Source organism: Puma concolor, chromosome A1 (assembly GCF_028749965.1).
Source record: "Puma concolor isolate L17-30 chromosome A1, mPumCon1.1.hap2, whole genome shotgun sequence".
Taxonomy (NCBI): domain Eukaryota; kingdom Metazoa; phylum Chordata; class Mammalia; order Carnivora; family Felidae; genus Puma; species Puma concolor.
In genome coordinates this window covers 43741561-43764713 of record NC_141667.1, presented here as the reverse complement: position 1 = coordinate 43764713, position 23153 = coordinate 43741561, and the positions used below count along the sequence as shown (strand labels likewise).

The following is a 23153-nucleotide window of genomic DNA, read 5'->3' as shown; positions in this document are numbered from 1 at the left end:
CAAATGTGAATTCCTTGTATTAATTTCAAACATAGAAACAAGCACGACCCGCACAAGGAAGCAGCTGGTTTCCCACCAGCGTGTTGCTGAGGACATCACTCCCGACGATGCACCGATGAGATTTTTCTGGGAGAAACTGATCTGCTTTTGGTGTCAGGTTTCCCTGAACACCCCGGCTGCCTGGAGGCTTCGAGCCACAGCGGGGTGCCTAACCTCAATGTCCAGTGAGGGGGGATCATTGAAATCCACTGTGACCCAGCGATACAGTGTGTGGAGGACAATGTGTGAAGGAGTCCCACCAAAGAGTTAGAAGTGTGACCCCAGTGACCAGACCAAGAGGACACATGCTTCAGATTCTGTTTACTTCCCTGGTGCTTGCAATTCTTTCAAACAATCTCGTATCACAATAAAAAATGGAAATGACATGATCGGCTACAGTAGAGAAACGCTTAATAACACGTAAAAATGTGGACAACTTGTTACGGTTAGGAAGAGGTTTGAGAAACAGAATGTCAGTGTTTTCTCATTTCTACAAAAACAACTTTACACGTCCGACAGAAGGGCAAAGTCCTGAAACGTGAACTGTGGTTTTCCCCAGTGGTGGGACACATTTTCATTTTCTCATTTGTCTGTATGTTTTCAATTTTCCACAATTGACATCTATAACTTTAGTGATTTAAAAAAAAAAAAGGGGGTACATTCTTAAAAGGAAAGATTTGGCCCAAGATTTGGCCCGAATTTGTAGCCTTTGTCTTGCCTCCACTTTCTCCCCTCCCCCACAGGCCTGTTTTCTCACCTGATTTTAATTGGCGCCATCATGCTGCCCTTTCCGTGTCCCTGAAAGAGGCCCGAAATCCTTGTGGGAGCAAGGCGAGGCAGAAGCCAGGGCCCAGGTCCAGCCCGCTGCTCCCCATCAGTGGTCCCCCAGCACCCCACGCCGCCTCCTGGAGTACTGTTCTAATTAGCGGGGACGCTAAGCAGACCCAAAGGCGGAACTATAAACACCAGAGGCAAAGACCCATAAACAGCTGGGTAACTGACTCCAGCTTGTGCAGATGGGCCTGGCCCTCCTTCACACTAACGGCTGGGTGGGGGCTGGGCTAGCCATTGAGGACTTGCCTCCGCCTCCCCTCCTTAGACCACAAGCTGCTATGAGCCAGGCAGTTAGAATATTGGTGCGTCAGTCTTAGGTGAACTTATATCCACATGGGCAGGGGGTTTGAGGACCAAGGATCTTCAAGGTCCCCTGAGCCCCATTACCTGCCCCGGGGCCTCAACTTACCTATCTGTAAAATGGGGAAGAGAGGAACTAAGAGACTAAATGGGCCTTCTTAGCTCTACCACATCATGCCTAAATGTATATACTGGAACTAAATGCCTATGATATACCTAACTGTAATATAATAAAAATATATACCATGTGATAATATAAACATATGCTACAATAAAATTATCTGCACTGTAACCTAAACATCATATTATATATTATTGCATCATACTCTTCAATCTTGTATTTGTTTTTTTTTAATGACCATCTATGGATATCTGTGATCAGAGAGTATAGAGAGGCAAGCCAGGAAGACTTCCTGTATGAAGAGAGATTTAAGGGCTGTGGATTTGACAGGCAGGAAAAACAAGCCTCCAAAAAAGTCATAATGGAGGGGAAGGGAGAGTCTTGAAAGAGAAGAGATTTACGTACTTTTGCCACATCATCTGGGGCAGGGATGGATCCATGCCTATCTCCTACCCTAGAAGCACACAGCCTGGGGCTGTAGAGAGCAGGAAGAAAATACGCTGGATGGAAATGACCAAGATTTGCTGGTTGTGAGAAATAAGCCCACCGCCCCAATCAATGGGGGGACACGGAGCCTCGGAGCACAGTGAAGCGAGGCTTTAATGAATGTTCCTCTAAGAGCGGGTGTCTGACGAAGAAGCACACTCGGCAGTTACAGCAGGCAATTTATCTCCTAGCGTGCAAGTCCCTCCCCTGATTCCTCATTGGCTGGGCACTACAGAGGTTACAGCCTTACCGGAAGTGGCTTATGCCCATGTAAGGCAACAAGTAGTCTGATTGGAACAAATGAACATTCCTTGAGGTGATGCGAAGACTTCAGTTCTTTGGTGCATGCTCATTGCAAAGCCTGCAAAAAATAACCCCTCGAAATGGAGAAGGGAAGAAGAACCAGGAAATGAAGTGCCTAAGGCTTTGGGACTCCATTGTGTGTGTGTGTGTGTGTGTGATCAGCTGCGGGCGGGGGCAGGGGGGCATTCATGCATATTTCCAATAGGTTGTAAACCTATTGGTAATCAGCACAGTTTTTATTTGGTATTTCTGAAAATGAATCATCTCACTTCTCACACCGGCCTCTGATGACACAACAGAACCCCAGGGGAACTTGGTAGAGCACAGATTCCTGGCCTCTTCCCAGAGCTCCTGAATCAGAATCTGGAGCAGCAGGGCCAGGTGTTTGAATTTCAGGAACCGCTCGGTTGATGCTGAGGCAGGAAGTGTCCCTGTCTGGCACAGGTGGATGTTTGGGAACCCACGGTCCAGAGTTCCTACTGGCTGGGGACCGAATGTGGGGTAGAGGTAGATTCTACCCTGCTCCGTGCCTGAGGTTACACAATAGAGCCCCGTGGGCTTCAGGCTGTGGGGCCTCACAGACCAACAACTCCAGCTGTGTGATCCTGGCAGAGCTACTTAACCTTCCTGAACCTCAGATTCCTCATGTATATAATGGGGATGATGCTAACACTTACCTCCGAGGGCTGCTGCGAGGGTTAAAAGAGGTAGTCCTTAACAAGCAGAGGGCCTGCCTGACACACTGAGAAATGCTTTGTAGTATTCACATAATTTATTGATGTTATTATTTATAATATTATTACCCCACCTCCGTTAACCACCAGCCCAGCCTTCGGTGGAGACATTCCCACACTCTAGCTGTGAGAAGCTGGGGTGAGACTGCCCCTAGGTGGACACAGTCTAGACTGCACCGGATAAACCACCCACTAGAGGGTGAGTCAAACTACAAACTCCATTTCTCCCCCCTTATCTGTAAGTACTTCGGCGTGAACTTCTTGAGAAAAATTACAGACTCTTAACAATAATTAAAATTAGGAAATTTAATACTGATACAATACTACTATCCAATCCACACAGTTCATGTTCACGTTTTGCCACTTGTCCCTACAGGGTCCTTTATAGCTAATTGTTTCCTGGTCTGGGGCCCCTCCAGGGTCACCCATGACATGCGATTGCCAGGTGTCTTTAGTTTCCTTTCATTCTGAACCATTTCTCAGCCTTTATCTTTCACGACCATGACATTTTTAGAGGTCAGGCCAGTTATTTCGCAAATCGTCTCTCAACAGAGATGTATCTGCTGGCTAGATCCGTGTTATGCTTTTGTCAGAAATCTCACAGGTGTTCAGCTGCCTCCGTCTCATACCGTGTCGGGTTGTCCAGGACTGCTGATGTGGGCTCTAACCCCCCCATATGTTAGCATGTGGGCGCTGGGCTCCGAGGGCCAGAGACTGTCGGCAAGTCTCACAGCTGGTCAGGATCCTCCGCTCAGGATCTTGACAGGTGCTCAGGATAGCTGTGGCAAAGCGAGAACTTCCCCCCACTGCCTGGGGCTCTGATGGGGGCCGAACGGCGAACTGCTGGGTCAAGGCCAGCTGTGTGGCCTTCATGGCATCATCCTTACAAGCCCCCTTTCTATGAACCCATTTTCATTCCAAAAATGATACACAAATATCCTGTCTTTATATCTTTATTTATTTTGAGAGAGCAAAAGAGCATGTGCACACGGAAAGGGAAGAGAGAGGGAGACAGAGAGAATCCCAAGCAGGCTCCAGGCCCAGGAAAAATATACACTATGTAGCATTCTTTCCAAAAATGGTCACACTATAGGCCAGTCTCATAGAAATTTTCCTGGCAGGACTTGAAGACGGAGCTAATTATTTTCAACTGCATCATCACGTTCCAGCCTGTGGCGACACTGGGCTACTTAGCTGATCCCCTGTGGATGGACACCTAGGTTGTTTCCAGTATTTTACGATTATGAAACACACTGCTCTATGCACATGACCCAGGGCTTCACTGAGGGAAATGCCTACTTTGGGGAGCCTAGACTGTATCAGATTCCCTGGACTCCTCCTCAATTAGGGGAGGAGAGTCTAATATGCCTTTATTCACCCAACCTATTGGAAATGCAGAATCTTGAGGGGTGCCTGGGTGGCTCCATTGGCTGAGTGTCCAACTCATGATTTCGGCTCAGGTCATGATCCCAGGGTCATGGGATCGAGCCCTGCATTGGGCTCCGTGCTGAGCATGGAGCCTGCCTAAGATTCTCTCTCTCTCTCTCTCTCTCTCTCTCTCTCTCTCTCCCTCTGCCCCTCTCCCCATTTTTAGTATATGTGCTGCCGAAGCGAGCACTCTGCCCCTCTCCCCAACTCATGCTCTCTCTCCATATATATAAAATGAAAAAAATAAATAATAAAGAAATGCAGCATCTTGGGACCTCTGAGGGCAGCTGGGTTGGATTTTCACAATGTGCTTCAAGGAGTTTTAGGGTTCCAAGATAGTATGGGGGACAGAGAGGAGGAATTAGCTGGTGAGAGTCTGGACCCTGACCCCATTCCAACCGGAGCACCCCTGCCTTTACCTGGTTTCCAATTTTCTCTTTTAAAAATTAGTATTAGCTATTTTAAAATTCAAAAACCTCTGATGCAGCCTGACCCCCTTAACTGGCACAGGACTCCTTTCTGTAGCATACCTTCTGGAACTGCTCCCATTAGTGCGGCCTCCAGCCACAAACTGTTGGTGACACCACACGACCTGTACCGAGCTCCCAGCTGACAAACTTCAAGGGTCCCTGCAGGTGCTGCCCTCGTGCCCGGAGGCTGGCATTTTGTTATGTTCCCAGCTGTGCCCTCGTTCGCCCCTCGACAGCCGTCCACGTTCCGGTGGACCTTCTCTGGCTCGCACTCAGTGGCCTGGTTCAGTGTTCCCGAATCTTCCTGTGTATCAGGGGGTTAAAATGCACTTCACTGGGTCCCACTCCCAAAGGTTCTGAAAGAGTGGATTTTGGGGTGCCCGGGAATGTACATTGTTTTAAAGCTTCGCAGGGGGATCTGAGGGAGCAGGTCCAGAGCCCTGTGTTGTAGACGGTGGGCCGGGGCCTCTGTCAAGCTTGGCCCTCAATCAGGCTGGGAGGGCTAGACAGTCATGTGTTTTAACCACAGTTTGGTTGCTCAGACAGTGGGACTCTCCAAATTAATTAGAATCCACAGGACTCATCGATCAAAGACAGGGTTTCCCAAAACGGGGTGCCTCAGGGTGCTGGAGGTTACAATGCAGATGGCTGGGCCCCACTCCACATCTGCCAGAGATGTGCCACTTCTCGGGAAGTGTGGCCTGGGGATCTGCATTTTAAGCCGGTTCTCCAGGAACAGCCAGTGAGCCCAACTTCCTCCATATCCCTCAGAGACGAGGGAGACAGCATCAAAGAGTAAAATGCCTTCTCCCCCCGTCACCATCCACAGGGTGGCCACACTGGCTGTGGTGCAGACCCCCTGGATCTCCACCCCTCCCCTGCAGGCCTTTCAAAAAGTTCAGAGAGACAAGACAGACATGACCAGTGCATACAAATAGAACCCCACTTTATTAGCAGTTAGTTCGAGATTGTACATTAATGGAGGAAGGTTCCCACTTTTAACACAACCCAAAACGGCTGGTTCGAGAGCCCTGATCGGGTGAGCTGGGTAGCATCCCCTCTCCCCCCTCTCCCCACCCCACACAAGGGAAGGAAACCTCTGTCTGCTCCCCTAGTGTGCCCCCCACCCTCTCCAGTCAGCCCTCTCCTCTCCCCAGGAAATGACATGAATTTCATGCACAAATTACAAAAGGAGCCCTCTTGCTTATAATAAAAGCTAGCACAGTCATAGAAAACCCTCTCCTCCTTCATTCTCCTCAAGGGCCAGAGAGAGGAAGGAAAGAGGGAGGGATGAACTCATTAGGATAAAACACAGCCAGAGTCTCCCCAGGCCCTTGACGATGACCCTTCACAAAGCCCGTCCCCTGTGGGAACTAAAAACATCTCTGGCTGTCGGAGCTGGCAAGGGCAAGCCCTGGGGGGGGGGGGGGGGCAGCCAACCCGGGGCTGCAAACCAGGCACCCAGCATTGCCTTGAGGGCGGGGGCCTGGGCCCTCCACCCTCACTTCCCCTAGAGCAGACCCGCTTCCTTCTTTGACATTTGAAAACCCCTGCTTTAGCCCCATCTGCTCATGCTACGAGTGGAGACATTGAGGCCCTGGGAGGAAAACTGTCACGCAGCTACTAAATGTACCCAGTTGGGACGAAATTTCACATCTCCTGCCTCCAGCCCAGTGCTCTTCTCCTCACACCACAGCTTGGGGGAGGCAGTTCCCCAGCTAGGCCCTTCCCTGGTGCATCCCGGGGGCCTGGCTCTGCTCCAGTGCACACAGACCATGGGCCTCTGGGAAGTAAAAACCAGGAGGCCACAAAACAGAGAAAGAGGGAGACAGAGAGAGAGAGAGAGAGACTCTATTTGGTGCCGTGTGGTCCATCGCCAGGATCAGAGCGGGCAGCACAGGGTTTTCTGAGCCAGAGGCATCTCCTTCCCAGAGGGCCCAGCCTCCTCCCCCTAGGGGGCACAGCTGCAATGGCCACCCCCTTGCCCTCCCCTGAGCTCCTGGAACCCCATCCAGCCCTTCTGCCGGTTTGGCACTTGGTACAGGTGACGGCAGAGGGGCATCTCAGGCCGGGATGAAGTTGTCGAGTCAGCACAAAAGGCAAAAATCCATGCGGCCTGAATTCCCCTTGACAAGACAGGGGCTGGAGGAACATATTCTATGACACCATGAAGAAATGATCAGACAGACCCAGCATGTGGGACTCGGACAGGACAGCAGGCCTGCTCTCCTCAGAAATAACGTCATTTAAAAAAAATCAAAGTGAGCGGAGAGAGGATTTTTCAGCATTTCAAGAGACTGAGCGACAACCACAGTTATAAGGTACCATATATGCACCTTGACAGGATCCTGATTCCCAAACCAGGTATGAGTTACCTGGGGGACAAGTGAATATAGACTGAACAGAGGATGTTCTTAGGAAATCACTGCGGTCTTGGTGTGCTACAGGCCAATTATGGAGGACAACGTCCTAACTCTTAGGGGACCCAGGCAGAAGCGTTTTGGTAAAGTCTCATGATATTTGCAGCAACTTACTTTTAAACTAATTCAGAAAAAAAATATACACACACAGAGAGAGAGAGAGAGAGAGAGAGAGAGAAAACAAATGTGACAACGTGTTCATTTGAAATCTAGATGGAGGGTACTGGGTGTTCAAAATAAAAGAATTGGTAAAACATGTTTTCACTTGCTCCTTTACCAACGAACCCATGGGGGACCCCTCCCCACTGAGACCACCAATCTCTGGGGGGTCAGCCTAGTTTTCCTCCACTGGAAACAGACCACTGCTCCCTCATCTGGGCCCCGGAGGTGCTGGCCCTCCGACGCACAGGCTTGGAAGAGGCCCATCTTTAAACTTCAGGCTCACCCTCCGAGCACAAGACGCCTGCACTATGGGCGGCTCTAGAACCCCAGGTGACTCGGGCAGCTGCAGGTGACCATGACACCTGTGCCCTCCCCCAGCAAAGGCTTGTGGAAAAGATGGCAGAATGGATGGTGGAGTCAGCTACATGACTTAAGCTATTTCTCTTTCTCCCTCTCTCTCTCTCTCTCTTTTATTTTTTGGCCAAACACAGTGAATTAGCGAACATTAAAGATGCTGCGATGCTGTACCCATTTGCACCTCTCGTGTGGAGGATCTGTGTGCTCAGTAGCTGAGAGCCCCTAGAGGGATTTATCTGCCCCCCTCCCCAATATCCACAGGTCCTGGCAGTGGGTCCACAAGAAAGATTCATCAGTGGGAAAGGAAGTCGCAGTGACCAGACAGACCTAGAACATGGGGCAGGTCAAGTCCCTAGCCTCCCAGAAGGGCCTGGACAAAATGCTCCAATATTTCCTCTGCTCCCACAGGGTCCCACAGGGTCTCAAAACTGCCCGCTCCTTCCTGGAGCCAGAGGCGGAGAGAAATGGAGCTGCCTGCCCTCCAGGCCTTCTGAGCTCCCGGAGGTGGGAGCAGGCATCCAGACACAGAGGGTACATTTCAACAGGTGGGAGCTGCGAGCTCTTCACAGGCCACGGAGCTCGAAGGTGGGGGACGACGCTGGGGTCTGCACTACGGAAGACCCCGTCCTGCGAGTCTGGGCCGTGGCACCAGCAAGCGTTCACGGGCGTACAAGCAGGCACACCACCCTGTCCTCAGACACTCTGTTCTTCATCCCCGGCGGGGTCGACACTGCCCGGGGTTCCCAGGCTCAAAGGCCCCGAGGAGAAGCATGATGGGAAGGCTTCTCTCGCAGGACAGTGGACCCACACGCAGCTGTTCTGCTGAGTATCCACCCAGGGAAGAACTTGAAAAGAGGGGACGGGTTCAGAGCTCAGCCAGACCTGGCCCCCCCGCACACTGGGGAAGGACCTCTTAGGGAGAGCAAGGCAGGACTGCAAATGCAGATCAGGAACTGAGAAGGCTCAAAGGCACCCTGGCTGGGAAGGAGTGGTTTGTCCCCTATCCTGGAATGACCACGGGTGTGACTGAGGGAGGGACAGGAACCTGGCACAGAGTAGGGTCCCAAGGATGGGCTCAGAGGCAGTGTGGCATTGGAAGAAGAGCACTGGACCCAGAATCAGGAGCCTCAGATTCAGTTCTCAGCTCCGCGTGCACCCAGTTCTGAGACATCGGCCAAGGAGGCCGCCTCCCCTTTCTGGACCTGTTTCCATACCCGTCAAAGGACCCTTCCAGCCCCAAGATGCTAGAGTCTTCCGAACAGGACGAGGCTCTCCAGAAAGGGATTCCTGGAGGTGGGCTGGAAGCTAACCTGGCAGTGGGAGGGGCTGGGGACAGGCGCCCAGCCTTCGTCACTTCACATTGTTAAAGAAGGGGGTAGGAGCAGACCCTAACCAGAAAACAGCCCCGAGATCCCATGGTCTGTGGCGGGGGAGGGGGGCCTGGAGACAGTTCAGTGGGTCCCAGCGGGCAGTCCGGCTCCCAGGGCAGCTCCCAACCTAGCACCATATGATGGGGAGGGGACAGGCTGGCCTTCGGCCCCCCCAGCCTCCCGACCCAGCCCTGCTGTTGCCTTTGGCCAGAATTCCTCCAGGGTCACTGCGCTTCACGAAGCCAGGTTTCCTGGAGGGAGTAGGTCTCTCCTGTTCATCTCACCACCTCGGTTCACCCGCGGTAGCCCCAGGACAACTGCGACACTTGGGGAAGGAACAGAGACCTCTCCAAGGGACACCTCCAAACTGTCTCCTGGAGGCCCGGACATATGAAGACACACGCCCTCCTCCATCCTACCATCCCATTCTCTAGCACTGAGATGTGACACTGGGGCTTGCCACCATTTTGTATGACTGAATTAAAAATAAACCCAACCAAAAAAAATAGAATATATATATATACACATTATATATATATATATATATATATAACACAGTGCGACCCCAGCACCCAGGGTATAAACTCTGGCACCAAGAAAAAAACAAAATATTAAAATACTTTAGCTTCTTAGTATTTGGGAGGGGGTTAAGGGGGTCTCTAGGAGCCCTTGGCCACAGGTAGCTGGGGCAAAGCCATGGACAGCAGTCTCACCCACTCTGCCCAGTGTCTGCCAGGGGCCAAGGTTGGGTGGGCGTGGGGACAGCATATGTACATTGGGACATGTATACTGGCAGACTCCTGAACCGCCTCAGTCTTTTACCACAGGAAACACCACGCGTCATATCCCAGGGTGAGGAACAGGGGTAGGGAGGCCTGGGTCTCTGGGTCCAAATGGCATGGCGGTGCCCCGGGGTCCTGAAGAAGGCCCCAAGGACTGGGTGGATACTGTAGGAATCAGCGATCCTTTACCCAAAAGGGAAGGTGAGATGTGAAAGTATTAACCAGAATGTGTGAGGAGGTCCAGAGTTCTCTTGAGGTGGCCACCCCCACATCCAGCCTAGTGACTCTGGGTCCCCCGCTGACCCCTCTGAAGCGCCTGGCTCAAAACAGTCAGGGAAGCATCCAGTCTCTCTCCCTGGTTTGGCAAAAGGCCCAGCTGGGCTCTTCTCCCTATTGTCTGGAGGACGGGGAAAATAGGGCAGCTAATACTGAGGGGATACCCTGCCCGGGGCAGGGAGTGATGGGATGACGGGGAGGGTGTGGTTGGTAGAACACAGTGAGGGACAGAAAAGAGTCTCACGGACTCCCTCCTACCAGGAAGTGGCCTCCCCCCAACAGGAAGTGGCCTCCCCATGGAAGGCTGTGAACGGAACGGACCCCTGGTGGCTAAGGAGGTCCTGTAGGCCACAGACCCGGCACTGGATGCTCTCAAGTGCCTGCGGACCTGCCTGGTCTCTTCTCCTGGCCCTGCCTGGGCCTCAGCTGAGTATTGCTCATAAGTGCTTGGCCAGCCCAGGCCCAGCTCCCCACTCTGCAGGTCAGTCTGGCTCAGCATGCGGCAGGCCGTCCAGGCCATCGCAAACGTTCAGTGTGGCTGAGGTGGCCGTGGCTACCTGGTGTTCTGGAGGTCCTCCCGCAGCCAGGTGGGCAGTGTCTGGCCCATCTTGTACAGCAGCTTAGAAAGCTCGATGTTGTGGTCCCGATAATAGTCTTTCAGGAAGGCGCGGGACTGGAACGGGAAGGAGAGTTCAGATCTCAGTGACGCGCTGATTCAAGAGGGATCCCTCCCCACCACTCTGTCCGCGTCCACCCATACACCTTTCATTCACAGTCTTTCTGAAAATGGTAGCTTCCAAGAGAAAACTCCTATAGGGCAGGGCGCCAAAATACAATTACACAAGGTAAAAGTTCTCGTGATAGGGAGAAAAGAGAGAATTAATTAAAACCGGGGCAACTGAGAGTCACAGCGTGCAACCTCTCCCCTGCATCCTTTGGACACTCTCCTGCAAGAATAGGGATTCCTCTATGCCCAGGTCCGGTGTCACCCCCGTCCTCACAGGCCCAACCCCAGAGCCCCTCCCCTCCCTTACCCCTCCCCCCGCCCCATCAGCTTCCAGTGGCATCTCCGTGTTCTGAATTCCCACAGTACTTGTGTGCAGCTCCCCTGCTGCGTGAAGCACTTGCTGGCCTGCATCTTATTGGTGTGTGTGACTAGTCTCCCTCCTAGACTAGGAGTCCCTTGAAGGCAAAGCACATGTCTGAATCATCCTCAAAGCCCACAGCACTCAGCCCTTGGCAGAAGGTAATAAATACTCACTTGACTAAGCCATTCCTGACCCACCATGTCCTAGCTTCTATTTCCTCCTTTTAAGAACACCATCCAAGGGGCACCTGGGGGGCTCAGTCGGTTAAGCATCTGATTCTTCATTTTGCCTCAGGTTATGATCTCACGATTTGTGGGACTGAGCCCCGCGTCGGGCTCTAGGCTGACAGTGTGGAGCCTGCTTGGGACACTTTCTCTCCTCTCTCTCTGGCCCTCTCCCCGCTCTCTCCCTCAAAATAAATAAATAAATAAATAAATAAATAAATAAATAAATAAATAAATAAATAAATAAGAGAATACCATCCAAGAAATGCCAAGGCCATTAAGGCGCTGAGCACATGGCAGAGCGCCTGGGTGGCTCAGTCGGTTGAGCATCTGACTTTGGCTCAGGTCATGATCTCACAGTTCATGAGGTCAAGTCCTGCATTGGGCTCTGTGCTGACAGCTCAGAGCCTGGAGCCTGCTTCGGATTCTGTCACCCTCTCTCTCTCTGTCCCTCCCCCACTCACACTCTGTCTCCCTCTCTCAAAAACAAAGTAATAAACATTAAAAATTAAAAAAAGGTGCTGAGTGCATGGTAAAGGGAAGAGGGGATCCCCACCAGTCAGGGACCCCCTCCGGCTATCCAGCTGCCACAGGCAGTGCGTCCACTTACATCCAGGTCCATCTCTGGGTATTTCCGGCCTTTGCTTTTGCCCAGACACTTGGTTTTTCCTCCTTCGAGCAGCTGGCACCAAAATCCTTTCTTTGGATCAAACCTGTGGAGTTGGGGAAAGCCTATGGATGGGAGCTGGCCCAGCCCATCCCCCTCCCACCTTAAGGCAACGTTCACAGACCCCAGGAAGGGCAAAAGCCTAGACTATGAAGCCCACTACCCCAAGCACACTCTGGAACCCACAGAGAGATGTGTGGGGCTGGTGTTTGCATCCTCTGGCCCGAGTTTTGCCCTTGGGCTACACTCAACGCCCCTGCCCCTTCTTCCTAGCAGAAGGCAGCTCGCATGTTCTGAGCCTTCTCTTGTCCTGGTGGAGCAGCGTGAGTCCGTCCCTTCAGCGACCCATAACAGAATCCCAGAGGATCCTGGGAAATCTTTTCTGAGCATTCTCCTACTCAGGGCTGAGCAACTTCTTTCACCCAAGAACCCAACAGGGAAAAAAAAGCTTCGTGGGGGATTTTTGTTGTACTTAAGCATGCTCATCACTGAGAAGTTCTGGCTTTTGGACTAAATTTCAGAAATGGCAAAGCAAGACTGCCTTCAGGATTCGAAGTCATGCTGGGCCTTCGAAGGCTTTTGTGGGGGAGAGATGAGATCTGAAGCTGTCAAGGGGAGGGGAGGAGGCATGCTGGCATCGGAATTCAACCCCAGATCAGGAACCATTAGGAGCTTCTTGGGCATGAGAAGAGCCAGGAAACAGAATTCACATTTGGTGAGGGAGACAGGGATTTCTGGATGGGTCACAGGGTAGGCATAAAGGAGGAAGACGATGATGGAGAGGATTTCTGAGCATCAGTACGTGCCAGGCACTGAGCTATGAGTTCCACACACGTGCTTCGTTCCATACAGTGACCCTTGGGTGGCAGGAATTATCACCTTTGTCTCCAATTTACAGATGAGGAGAGTGAGGTTTGAAGGAGCGAAGACACTTGCCCGAGGTCATACAGCTAAAGAAGCAACAGGTCTGGGATCCTAACCCAGGCATCTCTGATGCCACAGCCCTCCCTTAGCTGCTGTTCCTGTCTGCCTTAAGGTGACCTTCTTTACCTTCAACTTCCAAGAGAGTGAGAAGGAACATTCTTACCACATGACCTTCCCAAAAAGGTAGCCAGGGAAGGTGACTTTATTCCTCCCTCTCTTGAGACCCCCCCCCCCACCTCCATCCAGCCGCATGAGTCATTGGGACATAGCACTAGGAGACACGACTCCCTAGCCCTGAGCTCCTGCAACACAGGCTGGCACCTACTCAATCTGGGGAGGGCATTCTCAGTGCACTTGTGCCAGGTTCTGAGTGAGTGGGATTATGAGCCTTCACCAATACTCATAGTTTCCTTTTCCTGAAATTATAACTAAGTCAAAATCTAATGCTAAGAAACCCTTATGGGGAACTGGGGCTGTTTAATGGTAGTCTAACTTACTTCAGTAAAAGATTCTGAAAATGTTCAGCACAGACTGAAAAGAAAACCCCAGGGTTGGGACTGACCAGAGTAGAACATATTCATCACCTCCTTTTTTTTTTTTGAGTTGATACCTTTATTAATATGACCCAAGTCATATTAATATTAGCTTTTCTGCTAGACAGCTATCAGGGATATGCATGCTTCCTAACACTTGCTAACTCTAACTAATCTGTGTCTCTTCCATAATCATTCAAGCCTTTGGCTTTTTGGTCCAGGTGTCTGCTCAGAAAGTCACCCTATCGAAAAGCCAAGGCAACACTCACGCCAAGGTTTTGTGGTAGTCAATAGTGTTGGTCACCCCAAGGAACTTTTGCACTGTGTCCATCACTTTGGCGGGTTCTGTTCGCAACAGTTTGCCATCCAAGACCAGAATCTGGAAGAAAGAGAAAAAAGAGAAGGATGATATGGGTGTGTGTTTACTCTAGTGGCAAATAGGTTCCCCATCTTCTGGTCAGCAGCCACAGTCACAAATTGGGGACTCTGCACTCTATAGCCTCTACCTTATCTTCCACTTCTGAATGGCAGGTGTCCCCACGCCTCAGTCTTCTACAGTCCAGCTCTCTGCCAGCTTCCCTGGACCAATGTCATCTTCTCCTAGAGATGAAGCTATCACCCAAGCACGGCTTGCCCCTCACAACCCTACCACGCACCTCTCTGCCTCTCTCATTCTCTTGTATAAACCCTCCAAGGGTTTCCCTAAAATGCCTGTGATCTGACCCTGCCTACCTTTCCGACCAGGTTCTCACTACGTCACCATATCCTTCCCCTCCTCCGAGGAGGGCTACCTACCCCAGGGCTTTCAGAGTCCCCTCAGGGACATAGAGCCCATTGTAATGTGACAAGGGCTCAGGGGATTCTCACACATCAGCCTTGGGATAAACAAAAATGAAACCTTGGAAGACCCCGAAGGTCTAGCTCGCCAATGAGGGCATATCTGGCCCTGAGACTGACACGAGATTTGAGGCTCTCTGCCAGCTGCTACAAGCCAGTACTGTGAGTGCCCTCCCAAGGGTCAGGGACAGGCAGCTACCTGGTTGGCGTGAAAGGCGCTGAGCCAGCGCTCAATGTGGGTGGCGTACCAGCCGGGGACCAGGCAGCGGTTCTGGAGGGCACGCAGCTTCACGGACGCGTCAGGCCCAGCCGTGATCACCTCGTGAAAGGTGTACTTCAGGGCCACTGGGTCGTCATGGGCTCGCTGGTGCTGTGTGCAAGGGGAGAGGGTCAGAATGTCACATGAAGGCCACAAAGGAAGAGGCTTTCTTGGGGCGGCAGCCGTGGAGTGGCCAGAACACTCTGGACTAGAACCAGCAGCCATGGGTTCAAGTTCTGGCTCTGCCTCTCACTGCTCTTTGACTTGGGGAAGACATGGCCCTTGGAGCCCTAGCTTTCCCATCTTTGCAAGACGGGAGTTGGACTAGATCAGAGTTTCCAAATGTTGGTCTTCTGCTCACCACCTCTCGGATTTCTGCCATATCCACAAACCGCCTGCGTGTGCCAATGTCAATATACTTTTGATTTACATCGACTCATCTTTCTTATTCACATAAATCTATTTCAATATAAAACTCTCTACTGCCTCCATAAATAGACAACCAGAATCAGTTGTCACATAAAGAAGGTAATCATTCATAAAAGCAATAAAAATAAAGCAGCGTTCTCAAATGCCAGCCAGATACAAATGTCTGCTACAGGCCCTGAGCCCGAAGCTTGTGCTCTCTTTGTTGAAAACAGAGCTTAGCAGTGTGAGAAAGGACTGAAGAGACATTTACCCCAAACTGAGAGTGTCCCCTTTATAGAAATCAGACGGTTTTAGGAACTGAATATGTGTGTCCCCTCCCCCGAATTCATATGTTGAAGCTCTACCCCGTAAATGTTAGTATTTGGAGGTGGGAACTTTGGGAGGTAATTAGGGTTAGATGAGGTCATGAGAGTGGGGCCACCATGATGGGATTAGTGCCCTTATAAGAAGTCACACCAAAGAGCACTCCCTCCGTCCTTCTCTCTCTCTCTCTCTCTCTCTCTCTCCCTCCCTCTCTCTCTCTCCCTCCCTCCCTCCCTCTCCTCCCACCCCTGGCTCTCCTCCCACCCCTCCTGGCTCCATGGACACAGCAAAGCCCCAGAGAGGAAGTGGCTGGCCATTTGAAGAACCCAGACAGACAGGCTCAGAGGGTGGCAGGGAAGTTCCCAAAGTGGCCAGGCCTGAGGAGGCCATCCAGGACCAGCTGGTGGACCAGCTACCCACCCCCCGTACCCTGGCACTGGATCACAATCCCAGGAAGATTAGCAGGCAGGGGAGGAAACCCTCAAAAGGCTCAGGTCTAAGCTTTCCTGTCAGCCTAGTGGAATGGTACTCGAAAAAATTAAGTTAGGTCATCGAAGCTAAAGAAAGTTCTAGTTCTTACATAGTCAAGTAGGAGGTAGGAGTCATACCCTCTCTGGCACAGACAACAGTCCGGGTGAATTCCTTACCTGATCCGGTGTTTGCAGCTTCTGCCATGAATGGGGAGTCCTATGCCTTATCCTTCTCTGAATACCCGCCCCCCCCACCAGTGCCCAGTGAGGAGGCCAGTTAGTATGGTCACTGCTCAGCAAACCTCCATTTCATTAGGGTGGAACCAGCCTCCACGTCTTATTGGTCAGAATCAGAGGCAGGAGCCGCGATGAAGCTGGGAGGGTGGCCAGGTCACTGCCGGCTGGGATGCGTCGTGGATTTCTGCCTGTCTCCTCTACTAGGCTGGAGGCACTGTGGAGGAGGGGCTCCATTCTTACCCACCACCCCGTTCCTAGCTTGGGCCTGACACATAGTAGGTGCTTACTAAATGTCTGTTGAATGAGTGAGCGAGTAGCTGCGTGGTGGACAGAGCCCCGTGCCCCCACCCAGGGCTCCGCCCCAGCCCCAGCTCACCTGGTACCAGGAATAGGCCCGGTCTGCTGGGTTGATGAGGATGGTCAGGACCTTGGCCTTGGGCAACAGAGCGGCTGCCCGCCGGGGCGCCACTTCCGAATCAAAGTAGTTGGCGCTTTTCTCAAAGTAGAAGTCGGAGGTGGTGTTGGAGGGGATGGGGAAGAACTCCATGTACCTGCAGGAAGCCCAGACAGAAGAGCTCACAGGCAAGACTCATGAGGGGGGCATGAGAGAGTGAGGTGAGGGTCACTGGGGGTAGAACTTCGAAAAGCAAGCAGAGCACAGTGATCCCACGGACTCGCTTCTGGTAGGGATTCTGCACACACGGCCACTCGGCAGTCTCCCGTTTTCGAATCCACTCCTTTCCAGGGGGGACCTTGGAGTCAGGAGGATATGAAGACTTACGGAAGTGATATGGCTTGTAAGGCATGGGATGGGGGTCGCGTCTTTGAACCTAAACAAGATGCTCCCAGTTAAACTGACAGGGCCTTAACTCCCATTGCCTCGAGGGGGAGAGCTGGGACACCTCCAACCCCAGAAAGGGCCAGCATGGACTGGAGGAGCACCCTTAGCTGCCCCCAGAGTACAGGGTTTCTTTCCTGACCTAGAACGGCACTTTCTAGGCTGTCACTGTGGACCAGGAGACAAAGAAAGGGGGAGTGTGTCACCTCCTGCCAGCCACACCCTTCCCCGGCCTCACATAGGTCAGCCTCATGGCTTTCCAGATAAACCTCCCGTATCTCACCCAGAGTAACGTCCACGCCAGTCCTTTGGGACCAGCTCTGAGTTGAGGACATCTTGGAAAACTCAACCAACACTCCAGACCCTACCAGGGGCATCTACTCAGGCAAAATAGACGTACAAACACAGGGGTGCCTGGGTGGCTCAGTTGGTTAAGCATCTAACTCTTGATTTGAGCTCAGGTCATGATCTCGTGGTGAGAGCCAGCCCCACGTTGGGCTCTGTGCTGACAGCAGGGAGACTGCTTGGGATTCTCTCTCTCCCTCTCTCTCTGCCCTCCCCTCACCCCCGCTCGAGCACACTCTTAGTCTCTAAATAAATAAACAAACAAATAAATAAACATAAAAAAAAAAAGAAGTACAACTTCAGGGGTTCATGGGAGCCAAAGCCCAAAGACCCACCTTAGGTGAGATTGTAGGATCCCTCCTGTATCCTGTGAGACAGGGTTTCTCCAGGGAGGTCCCAGGGACGCCTTTATCAGAACCTCCTGGGAGCCTGTGAGATTCCTGCACCCCACCCCATACCTACCGACAAAATCAAAATCCTGGGAATGGGGCCGAGGAATAGCTAGCTCCCTCCTATTTCTGAATTTCCTTATTTATTTATTTATTTTTCTTGTTTGTTTTTTTTTTTTTTTTAATTCCAGTTCATTAATATGCAGTGTTATATTAGTTTCAGGTGCATCTCTGAATTTTCTTTATGAAACAGCATCTGTACACCCACCATTGTCTGTAACACCGAAATTGAGAAAGCTCTGAAAACAGAGCCTTCCCACCCCCCGCCGACATTTGTAGCAAAGCCATTTGGCAGCAAAACCTGACTTATTAGTAAATATTCACAGAGTTTGCTAATAGACACATTAACTGATGTATGTGCTGTTGGGGTGCTTGCTAATGGGGTGCCATCCTAGACCTGCTGAAAGCGTTGCTGAATATATGGTGTCGCACCATATTACCTCCCTAAAATCCGAAGAAAGGTGATTTCCAGGGGCTACAATGGGTTTTAGACAAGAGACAGTAGACACATTAGAGATTAGAGGTAGGCACGTAGGTAGGTAGAGAGAGAGAGATGATAGACAAAAGAAAGAGAGAAAAATACAAAAAAACCCATCCCAAACAATGCCCATAATCTCTCCGCCCAGGTAAACCACTGATGTTAGCATAATAAACAAGAGTAATGATACACACGTAGGGTAAGAAAAGGCAAATAGTGGAGAAAGATACACAGTGAAAGACTCAGAGTGTAAGACTCTCCTCACGTAGGCTCCACACCCCGCGGTAACCTTGGGTGACGGGTTCTGGAGGGAAGCTGCAGTTTCAACCACCACCTCTCCAGGCAACCCCCCAAGGGCTAGCAAGCCCCTTTGAAGGGCTCACAAGAACACCGCCCGGCTCCACTGTCAAAACACAGTTGAGAAGGGCCAGCTCTCAGGTCAGAACACTTGGATTTTAGCCCCTGCTCTGTCCTCAACTCTTGGGACCTTGGACAAGTCCCTATCATCCAATGGGACGCAGGATGTTTGTCGGCAAGCAAGGGCGGGGTTGGCGCGGACTTCCAGCAGTCTCTGACCCCAGGCGATAATGTAAAGGGGCAAAGGGCTTCCTCATCAAACGTCCCAGCTGGTGACAAGGCGCCAACATCATGATCCAAGGGTCACTGAGCTTTGTCCCTGTTTACAGGAACTTTGGCTGTGGGTAAGTGCCAGCTGCTTCCTGCTGTGACCAGAGCAGACCTCCTCCCGGGTAGTCTCCGTGACTGCCTGCCCATCCAGCTCTGGAGAGAAAGGGCCACTCACCAGTCGATGCCTTTGTGATAGTTGTGGCCATTAAAAAACTGGATCTCCTCAAAGGTTTCTGAGCTGGGGTAGTTGCTGCTGAGGTCTGGGTGCATGCCCAGGAACAGGTAGAGGGCTGTGGTGCCTGCAGGGATAGAAGGCAGCTGAGACCAGGGCCCAGCCCCAAACACAAGGAAGGAGCCTGGGATCCTAGGTTCTGAATCCAGCTCTCCGTGCCTCACTGGGAGATCCCGGGAAAGTCCCTTTCCTTCTCTGGGGCTTAGTTTCTTCATCTATATGATCAAAGGATTTTATGAAACCCCGGATGGCAAATACAAGGCATGCATGTGGGTATCCCAACTCCTGCATCCACTGTAGACATCAGTAATCCATCACGGCCTTCTAAACACTAAACAGGAACTTGGCCTCAGAATCCTTCCAACCCCTGTACTCCAGCAGCCATGCCCAATCCATTAGTGTCTTCCCATAATCCCAGAACTAGATGGTTTCCAGTTCTGGGCTCTATCCTCTGACACTCGGGAGGAGCTCAGAGTAAAGGGAGCTCCAGACCCTGCAATGTGTTGATGTGAAGAAGTTCTTGAAGGGCTAAGAAATTTGGCTCAAATGCCGTTTCTTCTGGGTGCCCTTCCCTCACTCATACTCTCTTGCCCACTTGACTGTAGAGGACCTACTCCCTCCTTCAGAGAGCTCATTCCTTTCCTGTGTGTGAGTCTATATGGTTTATACGCTAGGAGGAGACATCTTGAAAGAGAAGGAGACTATAGGGTTTCGTTTAGTTAAGAGTAGAAGCTTCGGGGGTCATAGAGGTAAGGATTCAAGACTTGAATCTGTCATTTCCTAACTGAATGTGTCAGGGGAGGGGGGGGTCACTTAGCTTCCCTGAGTCTCAGGTGTTTTGATCTATAACATGGGAGGGCCTATTCATGCCGCAGAGTGTGTTTGTTGGCAAAGACTTAGCAACCATACAGTGCTTCTCCGTCTTGCGCCTCTGGCAGACATGACTAATTGATTCCAGTCCTCTTTGTACTGAACCAGTTTTTCCTGCCATCGCTCAAATTTGCAGAACGGCTGATCTGGGCTTCTCTGCCTAGACTCAGAGACTCCGAGGAAGGTGCAGAGAGAGCTCCCTGAGGCGGTGGTTCAGGACAGGTAGGAAAATTCTACGCCTATCCTCCACCCCCTCCCCACTTCCATACTGACAGGCAGTTCGTGTTCACCCCAACTTCACTCCCACTTCCTGGGAGAGAGGGGGAAGATGGCTTGGGAGTGGACTCAGGGCACGGCGGTCCCCCAAATTCTGTGGCTGAGATAGCAGGCAGTGGGGGACACCGGCCAAGAGGAGAGAAACTTGCCTGTTTTCTGGGGGCCAATGATGAGGAGCTTTGGGAAGCGGTCACATGTCTTCTCCTTGGACCAGATGTCTTTGTGGCGTTTATCCTCACAGGGGTCCTAAAACAACAGTGGAGGGAATGTTAGGGGGGCCCCAAACCCAATGAATGGACTCTCCTTGCACATGGATATGTGGCTGTTACAGTGCTGCCAGGTAGAGTAACTACGCGTGTCCTTGTCACATCCCCAGCTCAGGACACTGAGCTGCGAGCAGGCAGGGACCACTTCTGGTTAGCCCTAGTTCAGCCCAGTGCAGGGCACGTAGCAGGAGCTCATGAGCACTTATTGAATTTAACTGGATGAGCTGTGTCTGAACCAGGGGTCAGCAAACCTTTTCTACAGAGTTTAGTAAATCTATTGGTAAGTGGTTAGTAACTATTTTAACCTTGAGTACTATCTGGTCTCTGTCACAACTACTCAATTCTGTTGCTGCAGCATGAAAGCAGCCATAGGCAGTACTTACGAGAATGGGTGTAGATGGATTTCAATAAAACTTTATTTACAAAAACAGACTTCAGGCCAGATTTGGCCCATGAGTCATGGTTTGTTGACCTCTGGTCTGAACCATGAGACCACCATCAATTCCAGCTTAGCTTCTGTGTCTGGATTTTCACAACCCCCAGCGGCCTACGTCCCCAAGAGGTGCCCCCCCAAAACCTTCCCATCAGTCCCCTTTCCTGTGGTACAGAGCCTATGAGCATGAGAAGGGGCATAAAGGACTATCTAAGAGTCTAAGCAGGACACGGGGCACCTGCTTGGCTCATTTGATAGAGCAGGTGACTCTTGATCTCAGGGTTTTGAGTTCAAGCCCCATACTGGGTGTGGAGATTACTTAAAAGTAAAATGTTAAAAAAAAAAAAGGCTAACTAGGTCAGGCAGTTGCTTTGACCCCCACTTGATCTACACTGTGTTCCTTTACAGTTTTGTAACGCTTTTTCAGAAGGTGTGCATGAGTGTGCATGCACGTGGGTCTGTGTGCGAGATGTGTACACGCGTGTGCGTGAGAGCAAGCAAGCGTGCCCGTGCTGGTGAGCAAGTGTGCGCCTGAGTTGGCACTTGAGAGAGAGTATGAGGGTGTGGGGGCCAAGCCCGTGTCTGGAGTGCGTGCCTGTGAGTGGCGGGCATTCCGTCTCTGCGACAGGACACCTGGGCCACCACCCCGCCCACCTGCCAGAGCGGGTCCTTCTCCTCGGAGAAGATCTGGAAGTACTTCTGTGCCAGCTGCACGGGGGGCAGCGTCTGCAGCCGGAGGTTGGTCCAGGAGTGCAGGAAGCGCACCAGGTGCTTGAAGGTGTACAGGCCCAGGCGGTCATTCCCATAGTTGGACAGGTGCGTCATGAAAATGCTGATCTGCTCCAGGGGAGGGGAGGCGGGAGGCGGGGCTGGTCAGCACCTGAGGCACCTCCACCCCACTTCTGACTCTTCCCGTCTTGCTGCGGCTCAGAGACCGAAGCTGCGACCAGCCCGAGGTGTACTGGCGCCATTAAGAAACTCGCGGTGTGACCTTGGCTGAGGCACAACCAGGTGAATCCAGGTCTGACTGACCACCAACTTCTATAACCCTGAAACGGGAAGCTGACCTACTGCGCAGTCACTGGGTGTTCTTTTATATTTTTTTGTGGAGTGTTCATGGAAAACAAGGAGTACTCGGTTACCCCGTAAAGCCGAATACAACTACCACTTAACATCTACTGAACAGTATTAAAGCACGGATGGTTATTTCCATTTTATAGGTAAGGAAAGAGAGGGCCAGAAAGTTCAGGTGAACAGTTCAAAATATATGTATCAATTTTACATATGTATTTTACATGTGTATTACACACATACGTAGTTTGTAGATTCATGATTGACTGTGTATATTAATATATAACATTCGTGTATTTATACATACAAAGACTGGAAGGAGAACGTAGACAAAAATTCTAACACTATTGCCTCGAAGTACAAGATTATGAAAGGGAAAAAAAAAAAAAAAAAGACAACTCGGATTGCCTTCCCAAGGTCATGCAGCAGAGCAGGGACAGAGCCAGGGTCGCAGAGTGGGTTTCCCGACTCCTGACCCTCATACCTGCTTCCACCCCCTCCTCTCAAGGCCCAGGAAAGCCAGCCTCGGTGGCAGACACGCCATCCGGCAGCTGCTCCCCTCACCACCAGCCAAGGGCTACGGAGCACTCACAGGATTGAGGAGCACGGTGAGAAAGAGCTCGCCCCCGTTGATGATCTTGTCCAGCTCGCTGGAGCCACCAGGGTACTCATTGTAGAAGATGGTGTGCGTGAAGAGGCCGCAGGTCTGCCGCGGGAGGACCTGGGATGGGGAAGGGGAGAGCTATGGCATCTCCAGGCACGGATGGCGGAACGGCCAGGTGTCTCCTCAGAAAAGGCAGCGTCTTGTGTGGCCACACAGCCCCCACTCTTGGGGGTCTTCTCCCCCAAAGGCCACGGGCCTGTGCCATTTTACACACTTCATGCTATTCTCCGTTAACAAAATGAGCAGACCCAAAAGTAACGGAGACAGGCGAGTGAGAACGTCTGTCCAGAGAGGGTCCCCTTCCGGTCACACCTGCAACCCCCCTCAAGAGCACTAGAACCTGCCTGGGAGTGTGCCCTGCCCCGCACTGGTTTCACTGCTGAGTCTCTGTCTCCTCTCATGAAACTGGACTCCAAGGGAGGAGGAAACTCGCCTGTCAGGTGGTCACCACCTCATCCCCAGAGAAAATATGAATGCCTGGTATCCAGAGGTCAGTGAATGGATGGATGGATGGATGGATGGATGGATGGATAGATGGATAAACGGACGGA

At 51.6% G+C, this 23153-nt stretch overlaps 1 protein-coding gene across 4 annotated transcripts in view; it reads right to left on the bottom strand.

Annotated features, from left to right (window-relative positions):
- Positions 1–9635: 9635 nt before the first annotated feature.
- The window catches only part of NDST1 (N-deacetylase and N-sulfotransferase 1), a 59093-nt gene continuing 45575 nt past the window's right edge, over positions 9636–23153 (bottom strand). For all 4 annotated transcript variants that reach the window (XM_086717220.1, XM_086717801.1, XM_086719061.1 and 1 more), the window contains exons 7-15: positions 22531–22659; positions 21522–21704; positions 20318–20414; positions 18966–19089; positions 16430–16604; positions 14555–14725; positions 13788–13897; positions 12005–12107; positions 9636–10755 (exon numbers count right to left, since the gene is read on the bottom strand). In XM_086717220.1, the coding sequence (XP_086573346.1) occupies positions 10636–10755; positions 12005–12107; positions 13788–13897; positions 14555–14725; positions 16430–16604; positions 18966–19089; positions 20318–20414; positions 21522–21704; positions 22531–22659 (1212 nt within the window). In that variant the 3' untranslated portion in view covers positions 9636–10635. The remainder of the gene's footprint in view (positions 10756–12004; positions 12108–13787; positions 13898–14554; positions 14726–16429; positions 16605–18965; positions 19090–20317; positions 20415–21521; positions 21705–22530; positions 22660–23153) is intronic.